At 55.9% G+C, this 17,108-nt stretch overlaps 1 protein-coding gene, 1 long non-coding RNA gene and 1 pseudogene across 3 annotated transcripts; 1 reads left to right on the forward strand and 2 right to left on the reverse strand.

Moving 5' to 3' along the window:
- Window positions 1-279: 279 nt before the first annotated feature.
- On the reverse strand, window positions 280-4,860 carry LOC149913343 (zinc finger CCCH domain-containing protein 11A-like). Of its 2 annotated transcripts, none has more exons than XM_090129938.1 (7): window positions 3,612-4,860; window positions 3,063-3,234; window positions 2,298-2,421; window positions 1,758-1,820; window positions 1,420-1,506; window positions 792-1,130; window positions 280-485 (listed from the first exon to the last, which is right to left on the reverse strand). In XM_090129938.1, the coding sequence occupies exons 2-7, from the start codon at window positions 3,114-3,116 to the stop codon at window positions 394-396; spliced, it is 759 nt and encodes a 252-aa protein (XP_089986064.1). In that variant the 5' UTR covers window positions 3,117-3,234; window positions 3,612-4,860; the 3' UTR covers window positions 280-393. The 2 variants fall into 2 exon arrangements, with proteins under 2 accessions (XP_089986064.1, XP_089986063.1); XM_090129937.1 differs by having other exon boundaries at window positions 3,063-3,270.
- Window positions 4,861-9,496: 4,636 nt separating this feature from the next.
- Window positions 9,497-11,615, forward strand: LOC149913344 (uncharacterized; annotated as a pseudogene).
- Window positions 11,616-12,002: 387 nt separating this feature from the next.
- Window positions 12,003-16,347, reverse strand: LOC149913345 (uncharacterized). The gene is made up of 2 exons (XR_016461289.1): window positions 14,043-16,347; window positions 12,003-13,897 (listed from the first exon to the last, which is right to left on the reverse strand). It is a non-coding gene; the product is annotated as an uncharacterized LOC149913345 (long non-coding RNA).
- Window positions 16,348-17,108: the final 761 nt, after the last annotated feature.

Below are 17,108 nucleotides of genomic sequence, written 5' to 3' on the forward strand. Positions count from 1 at the left end.
CCATTGCTTCTATAACCTGCAGCATCCCCTGATGGAGATGTGGGAGTTCTGACCCAGCGCCGCGAGTGGAATAACGAGGAGGTGGTGCAGCAGCTCACTGAGTGCCACTGGACAAATCAGGCCGTGCGCTCTTTGTGAATACAAAGCTCCAATTGTTTATTGATGGACTGCAACCAGAGTGCCAAGTTGGGCTGCTGCCACGAAGCCGCTGCCTTCTGATGCTCCTCCACTCAGTCCTTCAGCTGCAGCTTCTCCATCATCTCCACAAGGCTGTTCATTGTGGAGGACTGGAAAGAAAGAAAGCGAGCGTCAAAGTAGGACACCGCTTCCCCCAGCATTCTACAATCCCCTTCACGTCTGACAGACAGAGAACAACAAGAGCCGTGTCTGTGCTCACCGAGGACTCACCTCTGCACGTGCAGCGGCAGCTCTCAGAGCAGCCTTCTTCATTTCTGCTCTCCTCTCTTTTTGTCGTTGTCGTCTTGCTATAGAGAAAGAGGAGAGAAATTCAGTTTGTCAACAGCAAAACCGCGGAAACATGGGTACATGAAAACAGGCTAGGAAGCCTCTCAGGGAAGGGTATTTCCAGTGGGACAAGCAGAAGGCCGTCATGGATTTCATGGGAAAAGAGAGGGTTACACTTTCTGGCACTTCCTTGCCATTGGACTCGGCAGCCTTCTACTCTTTTCCCCTCTCCGCAGAGAGAAGGAGAAAGCAAAGCAAATCCTAAGCAAACTCCATGCACCTGATAAGGGAAGCACCTCACCAGGGCAGCTGCAGCACCTTCCTACCTCTTCGCTTTGAGGTCCGGAACCGCTCAGTCGGCGCTGGGGCAGGCCCAGGGTGTGTTGCTGGAGCTGGCACACCGCCTCTGCTCTGATGTGGGCTCTGAGGCTTCTCCCCATCGCGCTCCACCTTCACTTGTTTCTTGGCAGGCCACAGCTCTGCTTTTTGCTCCTCTTCCTCCACTCCCTTGCGCTTTCTTGCAGCCATGGTCTTGGAGAGGGAGTGGTTGTCAACTGCAGGGGAAGGTCTTTCCCCTCTGCTGGGACCTGCTGTTCCAGGAAGCCCTCCTGGAGCCTGGAGAGGAGCTTTCGCGTACATCTTGCCGTTTGGCTCAGCACCTCTCCCTGTTCAAATCAAGCAAGGGGAAGCAGCAAGATTAAAAGAGAGTCACACACTGCCTTCGGTCTGCAAAATGGGCCACAATGCTAGGAACTCTCGAGTGTTCACAGCAATGGACCTTGGGATCTTGGCTGAACTGTGGGCCATTTCCAATTGGGACAGGAAAGGCAACTGTAATCCCCAGGGATTAAGATCTCAAGCAACACGCAACGACAGCAGTCCCAGGAAAGGACAGACAGAAAGCCTAACTAGAAAGACAGTGCACCAAACCCAGATGCTGCTGTGTGTCTGTACCTCTCTTGGGGGCTGTGCCACACTCCATGCTCCTCCCCTGGCTTCCTGCAAGGCTGCGCTTCACTGCAAGCCTGCTTGCATCAGCTTCTGTCAGAAAGGAAACAAGAAAGACATGAAGAGCATCTCTTTGGAGGAGCATTTTAGCACAGCCAACCACAAACTTCTGCTCCTCAAGCGTAGTTTCTTCAATTGGCCTTTCTGCTGCTACAACGCTGTGCCATTTCTGCAGTCAGCACAGATCTGCAGTGCCCCTTCTTTTCTCCTCCATTCCACACAGCCCTTCATGCAGCCCTATTTAGAGGCAGGTACCCACACCACAGCTCACAAGAGCTTCTTACCTGGGGAGGCTTTCCGTTTCCCCCCAAGCCCAGCACCATTCCATGGACGCGCAGGCTCCGTCCCTACAACAACAGATTGTGTGTTGATTTCACAGACACCAGGAGCAGCACTGTCCTGTTAGCCCACGTCCACCACAAAAACCAAAAGACACTCTTCTACAGCCAGAACAGAAACTGATCTTTAAACTGCAGTGCGCTTGCACAAAGCACTACTGCTCTCATTCCCGCTCAGGTGGCAGCAGAGGAACCCCAGTCTGCCTGACAGCTCTGCATGCTGCAGAGCAAAGCTGCGTCAGCACACAAAACGCTATCAGCTGCAAAAGTCGAGGCACGGATTTTTTGTCCCTACAGGGAATGCACTCAGCTCTGAGCACCACCACTTACACACACACTTCTGTCTCACTGCTGCCATCTGTTGCTGTCGGCCTCTCTAATGCTTCCACCATGGTTACCGGACACCCCTGCAGTGCTGCACCGCTCAGAAGTAATACTTAAAATGCATTCTTCCATACTTCATGACAGAGGACTGCAGAGACTCACTTTTGCGTGGTGCTAAGGATGGTCCGTCCCCATCGCGTCCCTCTGTGCGCTGCAAGGCGCTGTTGGATCTCTGGCAGCCTGCTGGGTGCTGCTCCCTAGCACAGGGAACCACGCCGCGCTGCTTCTGAGGAGAGAAATAAAGGAAGGGCCATGGAAACGGCCACCCAACGTTTGCAAAGAGATGCAGCGTTCCAGATGGTGCCAGAGGTGGGTATCAGAGTGCTGAGACGTTAGTTATCACTAACAGAAACATTTGGGAGCGCATTCACAACATCTGCACGCGCTGCAATTTCTGGGCATATCCAGCTTTCTCATCGTTCAGGTGGAGAAGACGGGCGCTCTCAGACATCACTTCGGGGGGTTAAACCAACACACCTGCAAACACCAGCATTATTCCGAGGGAAACAGTGACTTCAGGTGCCACAGTTCAACCCATGCAAAATTACCGTACACAGCCTTAGCTCTTCACCACTATTTCTTCCCCACCCTTTACTACTGCAGGCAGCTAGAACTAACTTCTCAGCAGAAACCCAGGGCAGCTGGCAAACCATAACCAGGTGCAGCTGGCAGGAGGGCAGTGCCCGCTCTCTGCTCCCACCCTGCCCCAGCAGGTTAAGGAGCCTGGCAATGCTGTCCTGTTGCTGCAAGTGCACAACCCAGCCGCTTACTGAGCTAACAAAGGACCAGCAGGGCTCCCCCTGCTCCACCCCTTCCCCTCCAAAACCAGAGAAAGGAGAAACCCAAGCGAAAGAAACCCAGCCATACCTTTCCACGCGCAAAGCAGCGATGGCAACTGCGTCCGTCTCCCTGCTGAGACATGCTGGGGAACGTCTCAGGGGAAGCTCAAGTTCCCGGGGTCCTCTCCACAGGGACTGCCCGCACTGTTGGAAAGAGCTGGCTTCACTCTCTCTTCAAGTGCCTTGATCCCCAAAATCTCCTTTTGGAAAGGAAAAAGGAACCCTAAGGAAAGAACCTGCAAGTGAAAAACAGTGAGGAAGAAGCATTTTCCCAGCATTCTTCTGCTGTGCAGTTTAAACTCTCGGGCAGGGCAATGTCTCGAAACCAGCTGGTTACAAGGACTGTCCCCAAAATACACCCAGCTCCTGTACAGCTGCCATGATTTCTGACAGCAAGCGTTCTCCATCTCCTCAATAGTTACGCGCCTTGAAGCACATGGCTGGTGTTGCTGTCCTGAAGAAAACTCCCTCTGTCTCACTGCCAGCCGGGACGAGGGCTGATGCAGCGTGCCCACCCCAGCCCAGCTTTCCTGCTGAGACACCTCCCGGCAACCACCCAGCACCAAACCCAGCTCACCTGCTCGGCCTGCTCAGCCTGAGCTGTGCCCAGCTCACGCACACGCCGCAGCGGTGCTTCCGACGGGCTCTCGCAGGGTGATCTCTCAAGGAAAGCTCACAGCTCAGTCTCTGCGTGCAGCACACTCACCAGAGCACCAGCTCTGCTCACCGGCTGTGCCACAAACGCTCCCACCTCGGCGATGACTGTGACCTCAGCGAGTGCCCGCATCACTTCTGTGCTTCCATCATAAGCAAAGGGCGTGCTCACCTCCCAGATCCAAATTTTAGGAAACCAACACCACGGTCTCCCAACGGGTTTATTTAAGTAAAAGAACAGAGAAATTAAGATGACCCTCATGCAGCCAGTTCTTGCTCAGGTGCTGCACAATCGGACCAAGGAGATGTTACCCCCAGGCTGCCTCCAGCTTGGAGGATTTGAGCTCCCAAGCAACCAGCAAGCATTTGGACGTGCCCTCCCCCTGCTTTTTACAAGGACAGACGAGTCCTTCTTGGGATGCCAGCTATTCTGCAAAGGCGGAATAGCTCTGTTCTTGGGCCGCAGCTCCATGGCCACGCGCTTCTCAAATACTGGGGCTGCATTACCTCCTGGGCATCCACACGTGCTCCGACTCTCCCGCAGGGTTTCTGGCTTCCTGCTGGGGAGCTTCTCATCTTCTGCAATATCATTCCTGCCTCCTCTGGTACCATCCTGGGAGATGCTGCAGAGCTCATGAGCCTGAACTACCTTCCTCCCATCAGCAGCTGCTCTTGCTTTAAAGAAGTGCCAGCACCTACGAATCAGCTTGGAGAAAGTAATTCTGGGGACCCAGAGACACTGCAAGTTTCAATGCAGCTCCCACAAGAACGCTGCTGTTAAATCCATAGAATCATAGAATGGATCAGGTTGGAAAAGACCTGAAAGATCATCGAGTCCAACCGCAACCTGACCATACTCCCCTAACTCTAACAACCCACCACTCAATCATGTCCCTGAGCACCACATCCAGAGCTCTTTAAACACGTTCAGGGACAGCCAGGACACATCCCCAATTAGCCAGGACTGCTGAAGGATGATGGAGAGCGGCTTGGCAGCCACGTCTGCCAACCCCCTCAGCACCCCAAGGTTCAATCCATCCGGCCCCATGGCTTTCAAAGCAGGTTTTGTTTCTTTAATTATTGTCTCCCATTCTATCTTTTCTTTTAGAAAGGAATCTAAAAGATGAAAAGTAAGAAAGTACTAAACAAAATGAATCAAAAGAAATGAAAAAAGGAAAGAAAGGGGAAGAGATGAAAAGAGACGGAAAGAAAAGGGGAGAGGGAAAGAAAAGGGGAGAGGGAAAGAAAAGGGGAGAGGGAAAGAAAAGGGGAGAGGGAAAGAAAAGGGGAGAGGGAAAGAAAAGGGGAGAGGGAAAGAAAAGGGGAGAGGGAAAGAAAAGGGGAGAGGGAAAGAAAAGGGGAGAGGGAAAGAAAAGGGGAGAGGGAAAGAAAAGGGGAGAGGGAAAGAAAAGGGGAGAGGGAAAGAAAAGGGGAGAGGGAAAGAAAAGGGGAGAGGGAAAGAAAAGATGGAAAACAGAAAACAAAATGAAAAAAGGAAAAAAAGGAAAGGAAGAAAAGAAGAAAAAGGAAAGGAGAAAAAACCATCCTTCCATCACCACTGCCACTACAAGCACTAAACCATATCCTGTAACTCCTAATCCAGATGCCTCATGAACACTGCCAGGGACGGCGACTCCACCACCTTCCTGGGCAGCCATTCCAGTGCCTGGCTGCTCTCTGAGAGAACAAGTTCTTCCTTATGTCTAACCTAAACCTCCTCTGGTACAACTTATGGCCATTTCCTCGGGTCCTGTTTGTTGCCTGGGAGACGAGGCCAAACCCCTCCTCATCACAGCCTCCATTCAGGAAGTTGTAGATTGCAATGAGGTCTCCTCTGAGCCTCCTCTTCTCCAGACTGAACAACCCCAACTCCTTCAGCCGCTCCTCGTAAGGCCTGTGCTCCGGACCCCATACCAGCTTTGTTGCCCTTCTCTGGACACGTTCCAGGGCCTCAATGTCTTTTTTTTGTAGTGAGCGGCCCAAAACTGAACACAGTGCTCAATGCGTGGCCTCACCAGGGCTGAGTACAGGGGGATGATTCCCTCCCTGCTCCTGCTGGCCACGCTATTTCTAATGCAAGATGCTGTTGGCCCTCTTGGCCACCTGGGCACACCTCTGTCCCTGGAAAGGTGATGGAACAGCTTGTGCTGGATGCCATCTCCAGACAACTGGAAGAAAAGGAGGTTATCAGGAGTAATCAGCAAGGGTTCACCAGGGGGAGGGCATGCTTGACCAACCTGGTAGCCTTCTACGATGTTGTCACTGGCTGGGTGGATGTAGTGCATGTAGTCTACCTTGCTTTCAGCAAGGCGTTTGATACCGTCTCCCACAACATCCTTATGACAAAGCTGAGGAAGTGTGGACAGATGAGTGGACAGTGAGGTGGGTTGAGAACTGGCTGACTGGCAGAGCGCAGAGGGTCGTCGTTGGCGGTGCAGAGTCCGGTTGGAGACCTGTAACCAGCGGTGTTCCTCAGGGGTCGGTGCTGGGTCCGGTCTTGTTCAACATCTTCATCAATGTCCTCAATGAGGGAATAGTGCTCACCCTCAGCAAGGGTGATCTGTGAGGCCCCGTGTACTGAAAGGCAGCCACACGGTCTCCCATGAGCCTTCTGTTCTCCGGGCTCAACAAGCCCAAACCTCTCAGTCTCTCTCCAAAGGAGACATTCCCGATGCTTTGAAGCCTTTGAAGTCACGTTCCTGATGTCCAAGTTACGTGCCCATCATGTGTTAATGCTGTTGTGCCAATCGGTGGGCTCAACAGCTGCAACAAAGACACCAACGTCTTTGGGATAGGCTTATTTTACTGCCTATGACAAAATAAAACCAACAGTAATATTGGCAGCGTCTATAGCCAAAAGAGAAGCTTAGCAGTAAAGGGAATAAGCAAGGCAGTGGGCCTACTCATTGCCACGTGAGCACAGTGGTGAAGAAAGATCCACGACCAATTGCCCCAGCACTTTACCATCAGCCAGATCTGCAGTCACTGGGGAGCCCCGTTTGCAGGGAGGATCTGAAGAACCTCTCCCAGCCATGGGGAAGTTGCACAGCAATGCATCCATCCCACGAGTGAGGCGTCCAGAGCCGCTGCAAGCAGCTCCAGCCTTTCTAGCACACAGTAAACCAATGTACGGAGCAGTCCGAGGGAACAGCCGCTGCCCTCTTTCTCCTCTTGGTTTTCGCCCCGAAGCCTGGCCAGGGCTCAAGGGGAACAAAAGGCGTCGTGCTGTCAATCTTGCTGTAGCACGGGCCTCTTTGGCAAGACTGTCTGCCCAGCCCCCCCGCGTCGGGCTTCGTCGGGTAACGAACTCAGCAGCAAAGCTGCCCTCGGCTCCTCGGGGAGAGCCCGCCGTCGTCACGGAAACGCAGCGTGACAGCACGCAGGTCCCAGCAGCCCGGCTGATGTCACCGGCGCCGTGACTTCCTCTGCCTGCCCTGGAGCCGCAGCCCGAGAGCTTTCCGGCCCCCGGCCTCCCTCTCCCTGGTCAGCGCCAGCGCCGCCAGCTTTCTTCTCGGACAGACGTGAATACAGAAAACGGCAGTCGAGTCCTCCGCCTGCGGGGCAGCGGCTCAGCACGGCGCTGCTGACCGTTCGAGCCGAGCCGAGCCGGAACCGAAGGCGGCCGCCCGACTCTGCCGGGCTCCGACGCGTCTCGATCGGCGGGGTCGGTCCCTCTCTTTCGGGGCTGCCCGGCTCGGCCAGGAGCCGCTCCCGGACACCGGGCGTCCCGCCGCTCGCAGTCAGCCGCCGGTTCTCAGCCGGCGGCGCCCCGCCGCGACGCCGACTCCGGAGGACGGCTCCGTTCTGACGCGGGACGGACGGGGCCCCGAGGCGCGGGGCGGGCGGCGGCGGGGACGCGGGGCGGCGGAGCGCCGCTTTCCCGGCACGGAATCCCGCGGCCGCCATTGGCGGAGAGCCCGCGCTCGGCCCCGCCTCTCCCGCTCTCCTATTGGTCGGCCCGCGGAACGGGGCGGGCGCTCCCGGCGGGGTCGTTTGCGCCCGCGGTCGCGCCGTCATTGCGTCATCATCGCGCGCGTCCCGCGTGGCCCCGGCCCGGCTGCCCGCGGCGCTGCCTCGCTCCGCGCGCCCGCTCCGCTTCCGGGGCCCCGGGGCCCGCGCCCCCCGATCCTTTTCCTACGCGCGGCCTTCCAGCCGCTCTGCCCCCGGCCTGCAGAGATGCCTCGGGTCGTCGTGACCGAAGTGCGGGACCGGCGCGTGGCGGTGTTGAACGTCGTTCCGTTGGCATCAGCCGTCGGTCAGCCCGTCCAGAGCCCTGTGCGGGGCCTTCGTTTCCTCAGGCGGATAACGGGAGGATGCCGGAGCCGAGGGGCGGTGGGAGGGAGGCGGGGACGGGAGCATCCTGCCGTGCCGCCAGCAGCCCGGGGGCCGCGTGCTGCGGGTGCCGGCACGAAGCTCCGCCGTCCGTCAGCACGGGAGCTGCGGTTCTGGTGCAGCAGCAGGAGCTCAGCGCAGCCCTGCAGAGAGCGGTCCGGCGGCACGGGAAGAAGATGACGGCCTGGAGCGCGAGTGCCTCAGCAGTGTCTGCAGCCTGCGAGGAGCCGAGCCGGGCTGGGGAGAGGAAGGTGTGGGAGTCCCGGGGAGGGACGCGCGATGGCAGCGTTATTGGCAGGATCAGCTGCTTCCTCCACCGCTCCCGACGCCGAGCACTGGTTTCCTTTGAGAAGCAGCCCACTGTCACATCTGTGGGGTTCCGCAGGACACACAGGCATGGGGTAAGTTTAGGTTGGATATCAGGACAAACTTCTGTGCAGAACTTCTACAGCCGTGGGTGGGATCCCCCTGAGCTCCCCTTCTCCAGGCTGAGCAGCCCCCTCTCTCTCAGCCTCTTGTCATGGCAGAGGTGTTCCAGTCCCTTCACCATCTTGGTAGCCCTGCGTTGGACTCTTTCCAGCATGTCCAGCTGTCTCCTGTACTGGGAGCCCAGAGCTGGACGCTGTTCTCCAGCTGCAGCCTCCCCAGTGCTGAGCAGAGCAAAAGGAATGGTGCAGAATACTGGTCCTTACCTGCTACAAGAGAAGTCAGGACTAGGGCTATGGTGGGAGCGCATTGCTTTATGATTGACGTGGAGAACTGCTAGGAAGAAGGCCTGGTGGGCCTGAACACAGATGCCGGGTGGTCCAGCTTTTGTTTCACTGGAAACCCGGTACTCCGTGGGCAGCAGTATGGAGATATGTTCTCCATGCAGTTGTGCCCCCGTGGCTTCTTTCTGATATGCTTGGGAAGTCCCACTAGAACAGGCTGCCGTGTGAGACAGAAGTGAGAGAGAAGCATCAGTTGTGTGGGTGGAGTTTTACTATCTCTGTGTTCACATCTTTTATGTTTGTCTTCTTTTTTTTTTCCAGTTCAACTCTGCGTGCGTCGGTCTGCCTTTGCTAAATCCTTTTCTTGTGGCCTTAGGCAACAATCGAGGGGGTCTCAAGTTTCAGCGCTGAGCAAGAAGCGCAGGCTCTCAGGAAGGCCATGAAGGGCTTTGCTAAGTTGATCTCCCTCCATGGTCAACTGTTGTTGTAGGCACTAACGAGATATCGGGCTGTGATGTGAAAGGACCCCCTGCTGTGTTGTGGTAGGCGATAACGGGGTATCGGGTTGTGACGCGATAGGACCTTCCCTGCTCTGTGAGTAACGTGTGAGTAACACGTGACGCATGCTTAGGGGGCTTAGGCGATAGGGATGTGTATGTAAGGGGTTGTTGTGCCTTAATAAATTGCCATTTGCTTCTGCATCATATTGGTGTCAATGTTGCTATGGCCCTAGCGAATGCAGATCGCTAGCCCCTAGGCAGTGCGGCCTTTGACACGGTGGTTGCCGGAGTTAACAAATGGTGCCCCATGTGAGGAGATCGGACTGTCACCCTTTACCTTCCAGCAACTAGCAGTGCGGTGTCAGGCTGACGCCGGGGCCCATACTCGGCAGAAGGCAGCGTGGTAGTGTCGCTGTGCTGAGGTCTGGGCTATTATTGAACTGTAAGGGGGGCTCATAGTCAGCGGGAGGCAGTGTGCTAGTGTCGCTGTGCTGAGGTCTGGGCTATCATTGAATTGTAACGGGGCTCATAGTCAGCGGGAGGCAGCGTGGTTGTGTCGCTGCGCTGAGGTCTGGGCCATCATCAAGCGAGAACCAGCACGGTACGGGCGCTGTGCCACGATTCGTAGTCAGCGGAACGGCAGAGTAGCGGTGCTGCGCTGAGGTCCGAATCATGGAACCGGTAATTAAGGTAATGCTTCAGCTGTGCAAAGATTACTGTGACAAGAACATTCCTTCTAAGAAGGAGGTCGCTGCAGTTATCTCCAGGTTAGAGCAGGAGGGGGAGGTTAACGCCCCCCAAGAGATTCTTGACCACTGGAGGTGGGACAATCTCACCTCCGTGCTCACGCAACATATTATGAGCACACAGAAGGGTGGATCTGAGCTAAAAACTTGGGGCCTGATACTAGGAGCGTTGAAGGCAGCCAGAGAGGAAAAAAAAGTATAGTTGGAGGCTCGGTTGGTTTTGGGTCTCAGCGACGGGGCTGGGACACCGGACCCAGGGGGTTCCGGAGGGGGCTCGGGAGCGGTGGTTGTTTACAGGGACCGAGAGGAGACGGAGCCGCGAGCTGAACTGACAGTGCCCAGTCTGAAAGAAGACAGACAACAAGATAGCGGAGGAGGTTCGCTGACTCACCCCCTGCCACCATATCCAGACCGGTTGGGTGAAACGTTGTATCCTTTATCTGAATTGTGTCAGTGCGCCCTGGGTCAAGGGAGCGGAGGAGGGTACGACCCACACGGGTGGGAGCAGCTTACTGCCGGCACAGGGAGGGGGCAGACAAAAGGCCTGCTGTCTCAGATTACACCCAAGGGCAATAGCTCGGGCAATAGCTGGAGCAACAGCTCAGCAGATGAAGGGGAAGTTAGTTCTGGGAGAAATCTTAAGGCATTGTTGCGGGCCGCCCCGGGAATGCTTAACACCCCAGGAGAAATTATCCAGTATGTCAGCCTGCGACATCAAAAATCTCTGCAGCGACAAGGGCTGTGTTTTCAGTGTGGCCAATATGTGGAGATAGAGCCTGGCAGGGTATCCCAAAGAACCCCCTTGGTGGCCCATGTTACTTAGGGAAGCTAACGATGCTTGCTCCAAATTATACTGGCTGTCTTAGTGTGTCTCATAGTGTGTTGTGGTAGGCGATAACGGGGTATCGGGTTGTGACACGATAGGACCTTCCCCACTCTGTGAGTAAAGTGTGAGTAACATGTGACGCATGCTTAAGGGGCTTAGGCGATAGGGATGTGTATGTAAGGGGTTGTTGTGCCTTAATAAATTGTCATTTGCTTCTACATCATATTGGTGTCAATGTTGCTATGGCCCTAGCGAATGCAGATCGTTAGCCCCTAGGCAGTGCGGCCTTTGTCACGGTGGTTGCCGGAGGTAACAGCAGAGGATATGGGGATAGGGGCCACAGGCTGCAGGAGCAGAGTGCTGCTCAGGAGAAGGCAACGTGTGAGGTAAAGGTGGCACATACGGGCTTTTGTGGTCACCTTGGGTTATGGCTCGTGGGGTTATGGCTCAGGGCCACACCTTCGGGTCACAGGGCCCCCCGTCCCCTCTCCAGAGGAATTAAAAGCACTCCACCACCACCCCACACCCCCACTTTTCACCTCAACCCACTCCCCACATCCTCACGTTCCCCCTGTGTCCCTATACGACCCCATATCCCAGTGTCCCACTTGCAGCCCTGTGGGATAAACAAAGTCATTATCTTGCTAACGTGTAAGAAAGCTTAGCAGTAAGTTGAGCCAGACACAAACACACACGAGATGCCTGACTCCTACATGTAACCAGTTGTTTTTGCGCGGGTATAAAAGGTTGTGAGCACCTACAATAAAGGTCCTTCGTTCTGCACCAGCAAGGGAGTCTGCGCCTCTCTCGCCACACCAGCAAGGGAGCTCGGAGCCCTCTTGCCACAAAGAAGAGAGGAGAGGAGAGAAACGATAGAGCAGAACAAAGAAAAAGGGAAGAGAGGAGCTTTTAAGGGGAAGAACAGAAGAGGGAGGAGCAAGAGGGGAGGAGAAAGAGGTAAGAAGAGCAGATCTAAAAAGGACAAGAGAAAAAGAGAGGGCGGGGAGAACAGAGGGAACAGCAAAAGAGGGAAGGGCAAATGGAAGAAGAAAGGAAGGAATGGGGCAGAGAAAAGAGGGAGAAGAGTTCCAACCCCCCTGCAATAGGCAGAGACACCTTCCTCTACACCTGGGTGCTCCAAGTCCCACCCAGCCTTGCTCTGTGCCCATAAACAAAGACAAACCTGTACGTAACAGTCACTCAAGGGAAGACACAGCACCTCTAATCACTTCATTTCTTTGTAGACAACATTTAAAAGCAGAGCGCTCACCTACAGGCAGCAAAGCATCTTCCAGATCTCCTGCCATCTCAGATTTAATGCTGTTATGTCCTTGTTAGCAATGCCTCTGTACCATCAAAAACTATGGCAGAAAGTCACAGAGATTCAAAGGACCGCTTTGCAACAAGCTCCTCGTATACTGCATGAACATTCTTTCATCCCTGCAGCACTCTCAGCTAAATCAGGATCGCCCCACAGAAATAATTCATTTTCACTGCTAACAGTCTTGCGAATTGGCCTACCACAGCTAGTACCATTTTCAAGACCTGCTGCTTTGTGCTGCCAATCAAGTTTCTTAGCTTCTCTCCCCCCTGCCCCAATGGCAGTCACACTTCATGATCTCTGCTTTCCATGCTGGAGCTGCAGCCAGTTGGACTTAGGTTTCTCAAGTCCCTTTCAGTCTCAGGAGGGAATAAAACAGCCAGAATGGAATGGATGCAATGCGGCTCTCTCTAGGACACCTGCTGCCTCAGAAGAGTTCACATCTACTGGACAGCTACAGAGCTCCTACAAAAGCATCACACACAAACAAGGAAGGAAAGAAAAACCCAGGACACTGTGCAGGGGTCCTACCTCTCACTAGGTGATACCTGTTCCGTGTACAGAGGATGGACATAAACTGCACCTCATCTGTTCCCCACTTCTTCTCCCCCGCTTCGTACAGGCACTTCAAGACATTAGGGGTGACAAAGTAAGGCTCATGGAGAAGACTGGGCGTACAGGAGATCTTAAATCCCTTGCAGCTAGAGCACTGCTGGCGCGTACTTGTCTAGATCACGGATATTTTCCAACAAGCACCTACCAGGCACGGCAACCCACAGCCAAAATCTCATTGCCCCTGCCAAGTAGCCAGCCTGTCGAGAGACCTCTCATTAGAGACTTGCAAACAAGGCTAAAAGCATTATTTCCATTTCACAGGCTGGCTTCTCTTCACCATGCATCACCTGCACAAGAATAGATTGGGAAGCACATTACTACGCACCTGAGCATCTTGCTGAGCATGGGCATCATCCACATACATTCCTTCATCTCTGTTTCCCTGCAAAGACACAAGGATAGAAGACTCAGTTCACCAGAGCATCTACTGGAAGCAACTCCTGAGAATTCCCCGTTCATGAAAAGCTGCTGGGGATGGATAATGGAGTCCTTCAAAGGGAACACTAGCTTACAAATGAAATGCAGCTCAGATGTACTTTGGGCTTCCTTCTGAAACGAGCAGCAACCCACTTTACTGGGACATTTAAAGAAGAGCCCACAGCACTCATGCACACCCAGAGTCAGAGTTCCCTCCCCGGAGAGGCTGGGTTTGAGGAGCAGGTCATGGGACACACAGGGTGAGAAAAAGCCAGCCTGGAGCTCCTCACCACTGAGTGCAGAGCTGTGCCCACAGCTCTGAACATTCACCCCCTTCTCCCCTCAGCTTGGCTCACCGTTGCGAGGGACACGAGGACCCTTCGAAACATGGGAGATGTGTCAGATACGATGCCATCCTCAAGGGAGCAGCCATATTCCAGCAAGAACACACACACAGCACCCGTTAGGAGCAGGGCCACCACCTGGGTGCTGCCCACAACATTTGCCAGCTGTAACCTAGCTAAGTACAGAACTGTGCCCAGGGCTCCCAGCAGCACTGCAGCACTCCAGCCATCATCATTAGTGCTACAGCCTCCAATTAAGAAGCGCAGACAGAAGGAAACTGACAAGAGAGCCTTTCGCACTCCTTACGAAGCTTGTAGTTCTCATTAATGCGACAAATCTCTCCATTGGTGCGAGAAGCCAGAATTTCCATTGGGCAACCTTCATCTGCTCCTGCTCCCTAGGGAATCACCAAGGCAAGACTTAAGATACCAGCACCTGCTTGTGACGTGCAACCAGGTTTCTTTAAGAGAGAGAAGACATGCATAACAAAGCAGTAAGTCCTTGGCCAGAACTTAAGCAATACAAAAGGAAGATTTCCAAACCTTCACAGCCCTCCTTAGTTCGTGCACGTCATACATGGTGGTGGGAGTCATCACCCCAATGATCACCCTCTCAAAATTCCCACTCAGCTCCGACTTCAAGTCATCAATCAAATCCTAGAAGGCAAAGAGGAGAAAGGAGTTGGCAGAAGGGACGGCCTTTGAGGACAGAGGAACTGAGCTGTTCAGCACTCCTCTTCAGGCTCCAACCCTCCTTGCATCAACAACTGCTCTGAACTGAACAAGAACAAAACAACCTTGGTCAGGTGAAGTCTCTGCCGACCTTTCTCTTGTAGAGATTGGGTCGTTTTTCACTTTGCGCCCAAGTGACACAACCACGTTCATGCATCTCTGCAGACCACCCACCCTGCCAGTAGTGCTCTTAGAGGTGATCAGAACTTGCTGACGCTGGGAAACATTTAGTTTGGTCAAGACGTCAGTGATGGCATCTTCATCCGTGCCTGCAAGAAACAAATGGAAGCTAGTCAGGATGCTTGCACAAGGATCAGAAGTGCCCTCTGGTCTTGTGCCACCTCCAGTCCCTCACACAGCCAGCTCTCAACAGCTCCAGGACTACATCGATGCACACAAAGCTGCCAGGACCCACGCCACCAGAGCAGCTGCATTTTGGGACACGAAGGGCAGTTCTGTTTCCACTTTCCAACAATTTTTAGGGCAGTTGTGCAGCAGAGCAGTGCAAGCAGCTATGCTTCCCTCTATCAAACCACCAGAGCAGCCATTCGCAGTGCTGGGGAAAAAATAAAAGTTGACCATGGAGGGAGATCAACTTAGCAAAGCCCTTCATGGCCTTCCTGAGAGCCTGCGCTTCTTGCTCAGCGCTGAAACTTGAGACCCCCTCGATTGTTGCCTAAGGCCACAAGAAAAGGATTTAGCAAAGGCAGACCGACGCACGCAGAGTTGAACTGGAAAAAAAAAAGAAGACAAACATAAAAGATGTGAACACAGAGACAGTAAAACTCCACCCACACAACTGATGCTTCTCTCTCACTTCTGTCTCACACGGCAGCCTGTTCTAGTGGGACTTCCCAAGCATATCAGAAAGAAGCCACGGGGGCACAACTGCATGGAGAACATATCTCCATACTGCTGCCCACGGAGTACCGGGTTTCCAGTGAAACAAAAGCTGGACCACCCGGCATCTGTGTTCAGGCCCACCAGGCCTTCTTCCTAGCAGTTCTCCACGTCAATCATAAAGCAATGCGCTCCCATCATAGCCCTAGTCCTGACTTCTCTTGTAGCAGGTAAGGACCAGTATTCTGCACCATTCCTTTTGCTCTGCTCAGCACTGGGGAGGCTGCAGCTGGAGAACAGCGTCCAGCTCTGGGCTCCCAGTACAGGAGACAGCTGGACATGCTGGAAAGAGTCCAGCGCAGGGCTACCAAGATGGTGAAGGGACTGGAACACCTCTGCCATGACAAGAGGCTGAGAGAGAGGGGGCTGCTCAGCCTGGAGAAGGGGAGCTCAGGGGGATCCCACCCACGGCTGTAGAAGTTCTGCACAGAAGTTTGTCCTGATATCCAACCTAAACTTACCCCATGCCTGTGTGTCCTGCGGAACCCCACAGATGTGACAGTGGGCTGCTTCTCAAAGGAAACCAGTGCTCGGCGTCGGGAGCGGTGGAGGAAGCAGCTGATCCTGCCAATAACGCTGCCATCGCGCGTCCCTCCCCGGGACTCCCACACCTTCCTCTCCCCAGCCCGGCTCGGCTCCTCGCAGGCTGCAGACACTGCTGAGGCACTCGCGCTCCAGGCCGTCATCTTCTTCCCGTGCCGCCGGACCGCTCTCTGCAGGGCTGCGCTGAGCTCCTGCTGCTGCACCAGAACCGCAGCTCCCGTGCTGACGGACGGCGGAGCTTCGTGCCGGCACCCGCAGCACGCGGCCCCCGGGCTGCTGGCGGCACGGCAGGATGCTCCCGTCCCCGCCTCCCTCCCACCGCCCCTCGGCTCCGGCATCCTCCCGTTATCCGCCTGAGGAAACGAAGGCCCCGCACAGGGCTCTGGACGGGCTGACCGACGGCTGATGCCAACGGAACGACGTTCAACACCGCCACGCGCCGGTCCCGCACTTCGGTCACGACGACCCGAGGCATCTCTGCAGGCCGGGGGCAGAGCGGCTGGAAGGCCGCGCGTAGGAAAAGGATCGGGGGGCGCGGGCCCCGGGGCCCCGGAAGCGGAGCGGGCGCGCGGAGCGAGGCAGCGCCGCGGGCAGCCGGGCCGGGGCCACGCGGGACGCGCGCGATGATGACGCAATGACGGCGCGACCGCGGGCGCAAACGACCCCGCCGGGAGCGCCCGCCCCGTTCCGCGGGCCGACCAATAGGAGAGCGGGAGAGGCGGGGCCGAGCGCGGGCTCTCCGCCAATGGCGGCCGCGGGATTCCGTGCCGGGAAAGCGGCGCTCCGCCGCCCCGCGTCCCCGCCGCCGCCCGCCCCGCGCCTCGGGGCCCCGTCCGTCCCGCGTCAGAACGGAGCCGTCCTCCGGAGTCGGCGTCGCGGCGGGGCGCCGCCGGCTGAGAACCGGCGGCTGACTGCGAGCGGCGGGACGCCCGGTGTCCGGGAGCGGCTCCTGGCCGAGCCGGGCAGCCCCGAAAGAGAGGGACCGACCCCGCCGATCGAGACGCGTCGGAGCCCGGCAGAGTCGGGCGGCCGCCTTCGGTTCCGGCTCGGCTCGGCTCGAACGGTCAGCAGCGCCGTGCTGAGCCGCTGCCCCGCAGGCGGAGGACTCGACTGCCGTTTTCTGTATTCACGTCTGTCCGAGAAGAAAGCTGGCGGCGCTGGCGCTGACCAGGGAGAGGGAGGCCGGGGGCCGGAAAGCTCTCGGGCTGCGGCTCCAGGGCAGGCAGAGGAAGTCACGGCGCCGGTGACATCAGCCGGGCTGCTGGGACCTGCGTGCTGTCACGCTGCGTTTCCGTGACGACGGCGGGCTCTCCCCGAGGAGCCGAGGGCAGCTTTGCTGCTGAGTTCGTTACCCGACGAAGCCCGACGCGGGGGGGCTGGGCAGACAGTCTTGCCAAAGAGGCCCGTGCTACAGCAAGATTGACAGCACGACGC

Source organism: Phasianus colchicus, chromosome 38 (genome assembly GCF_987193195.1).
Source record: "Phasianus colchicus chromosome 38, bPhaCol1.hap1.1, whole genome shotgun sequence".
NCBI classification, from domain to species: Eukaryota; Metazoa; Chordata; class Aves; order Galliformes; family Phasianidae; genus Phasianus; species Phasianus colchicus.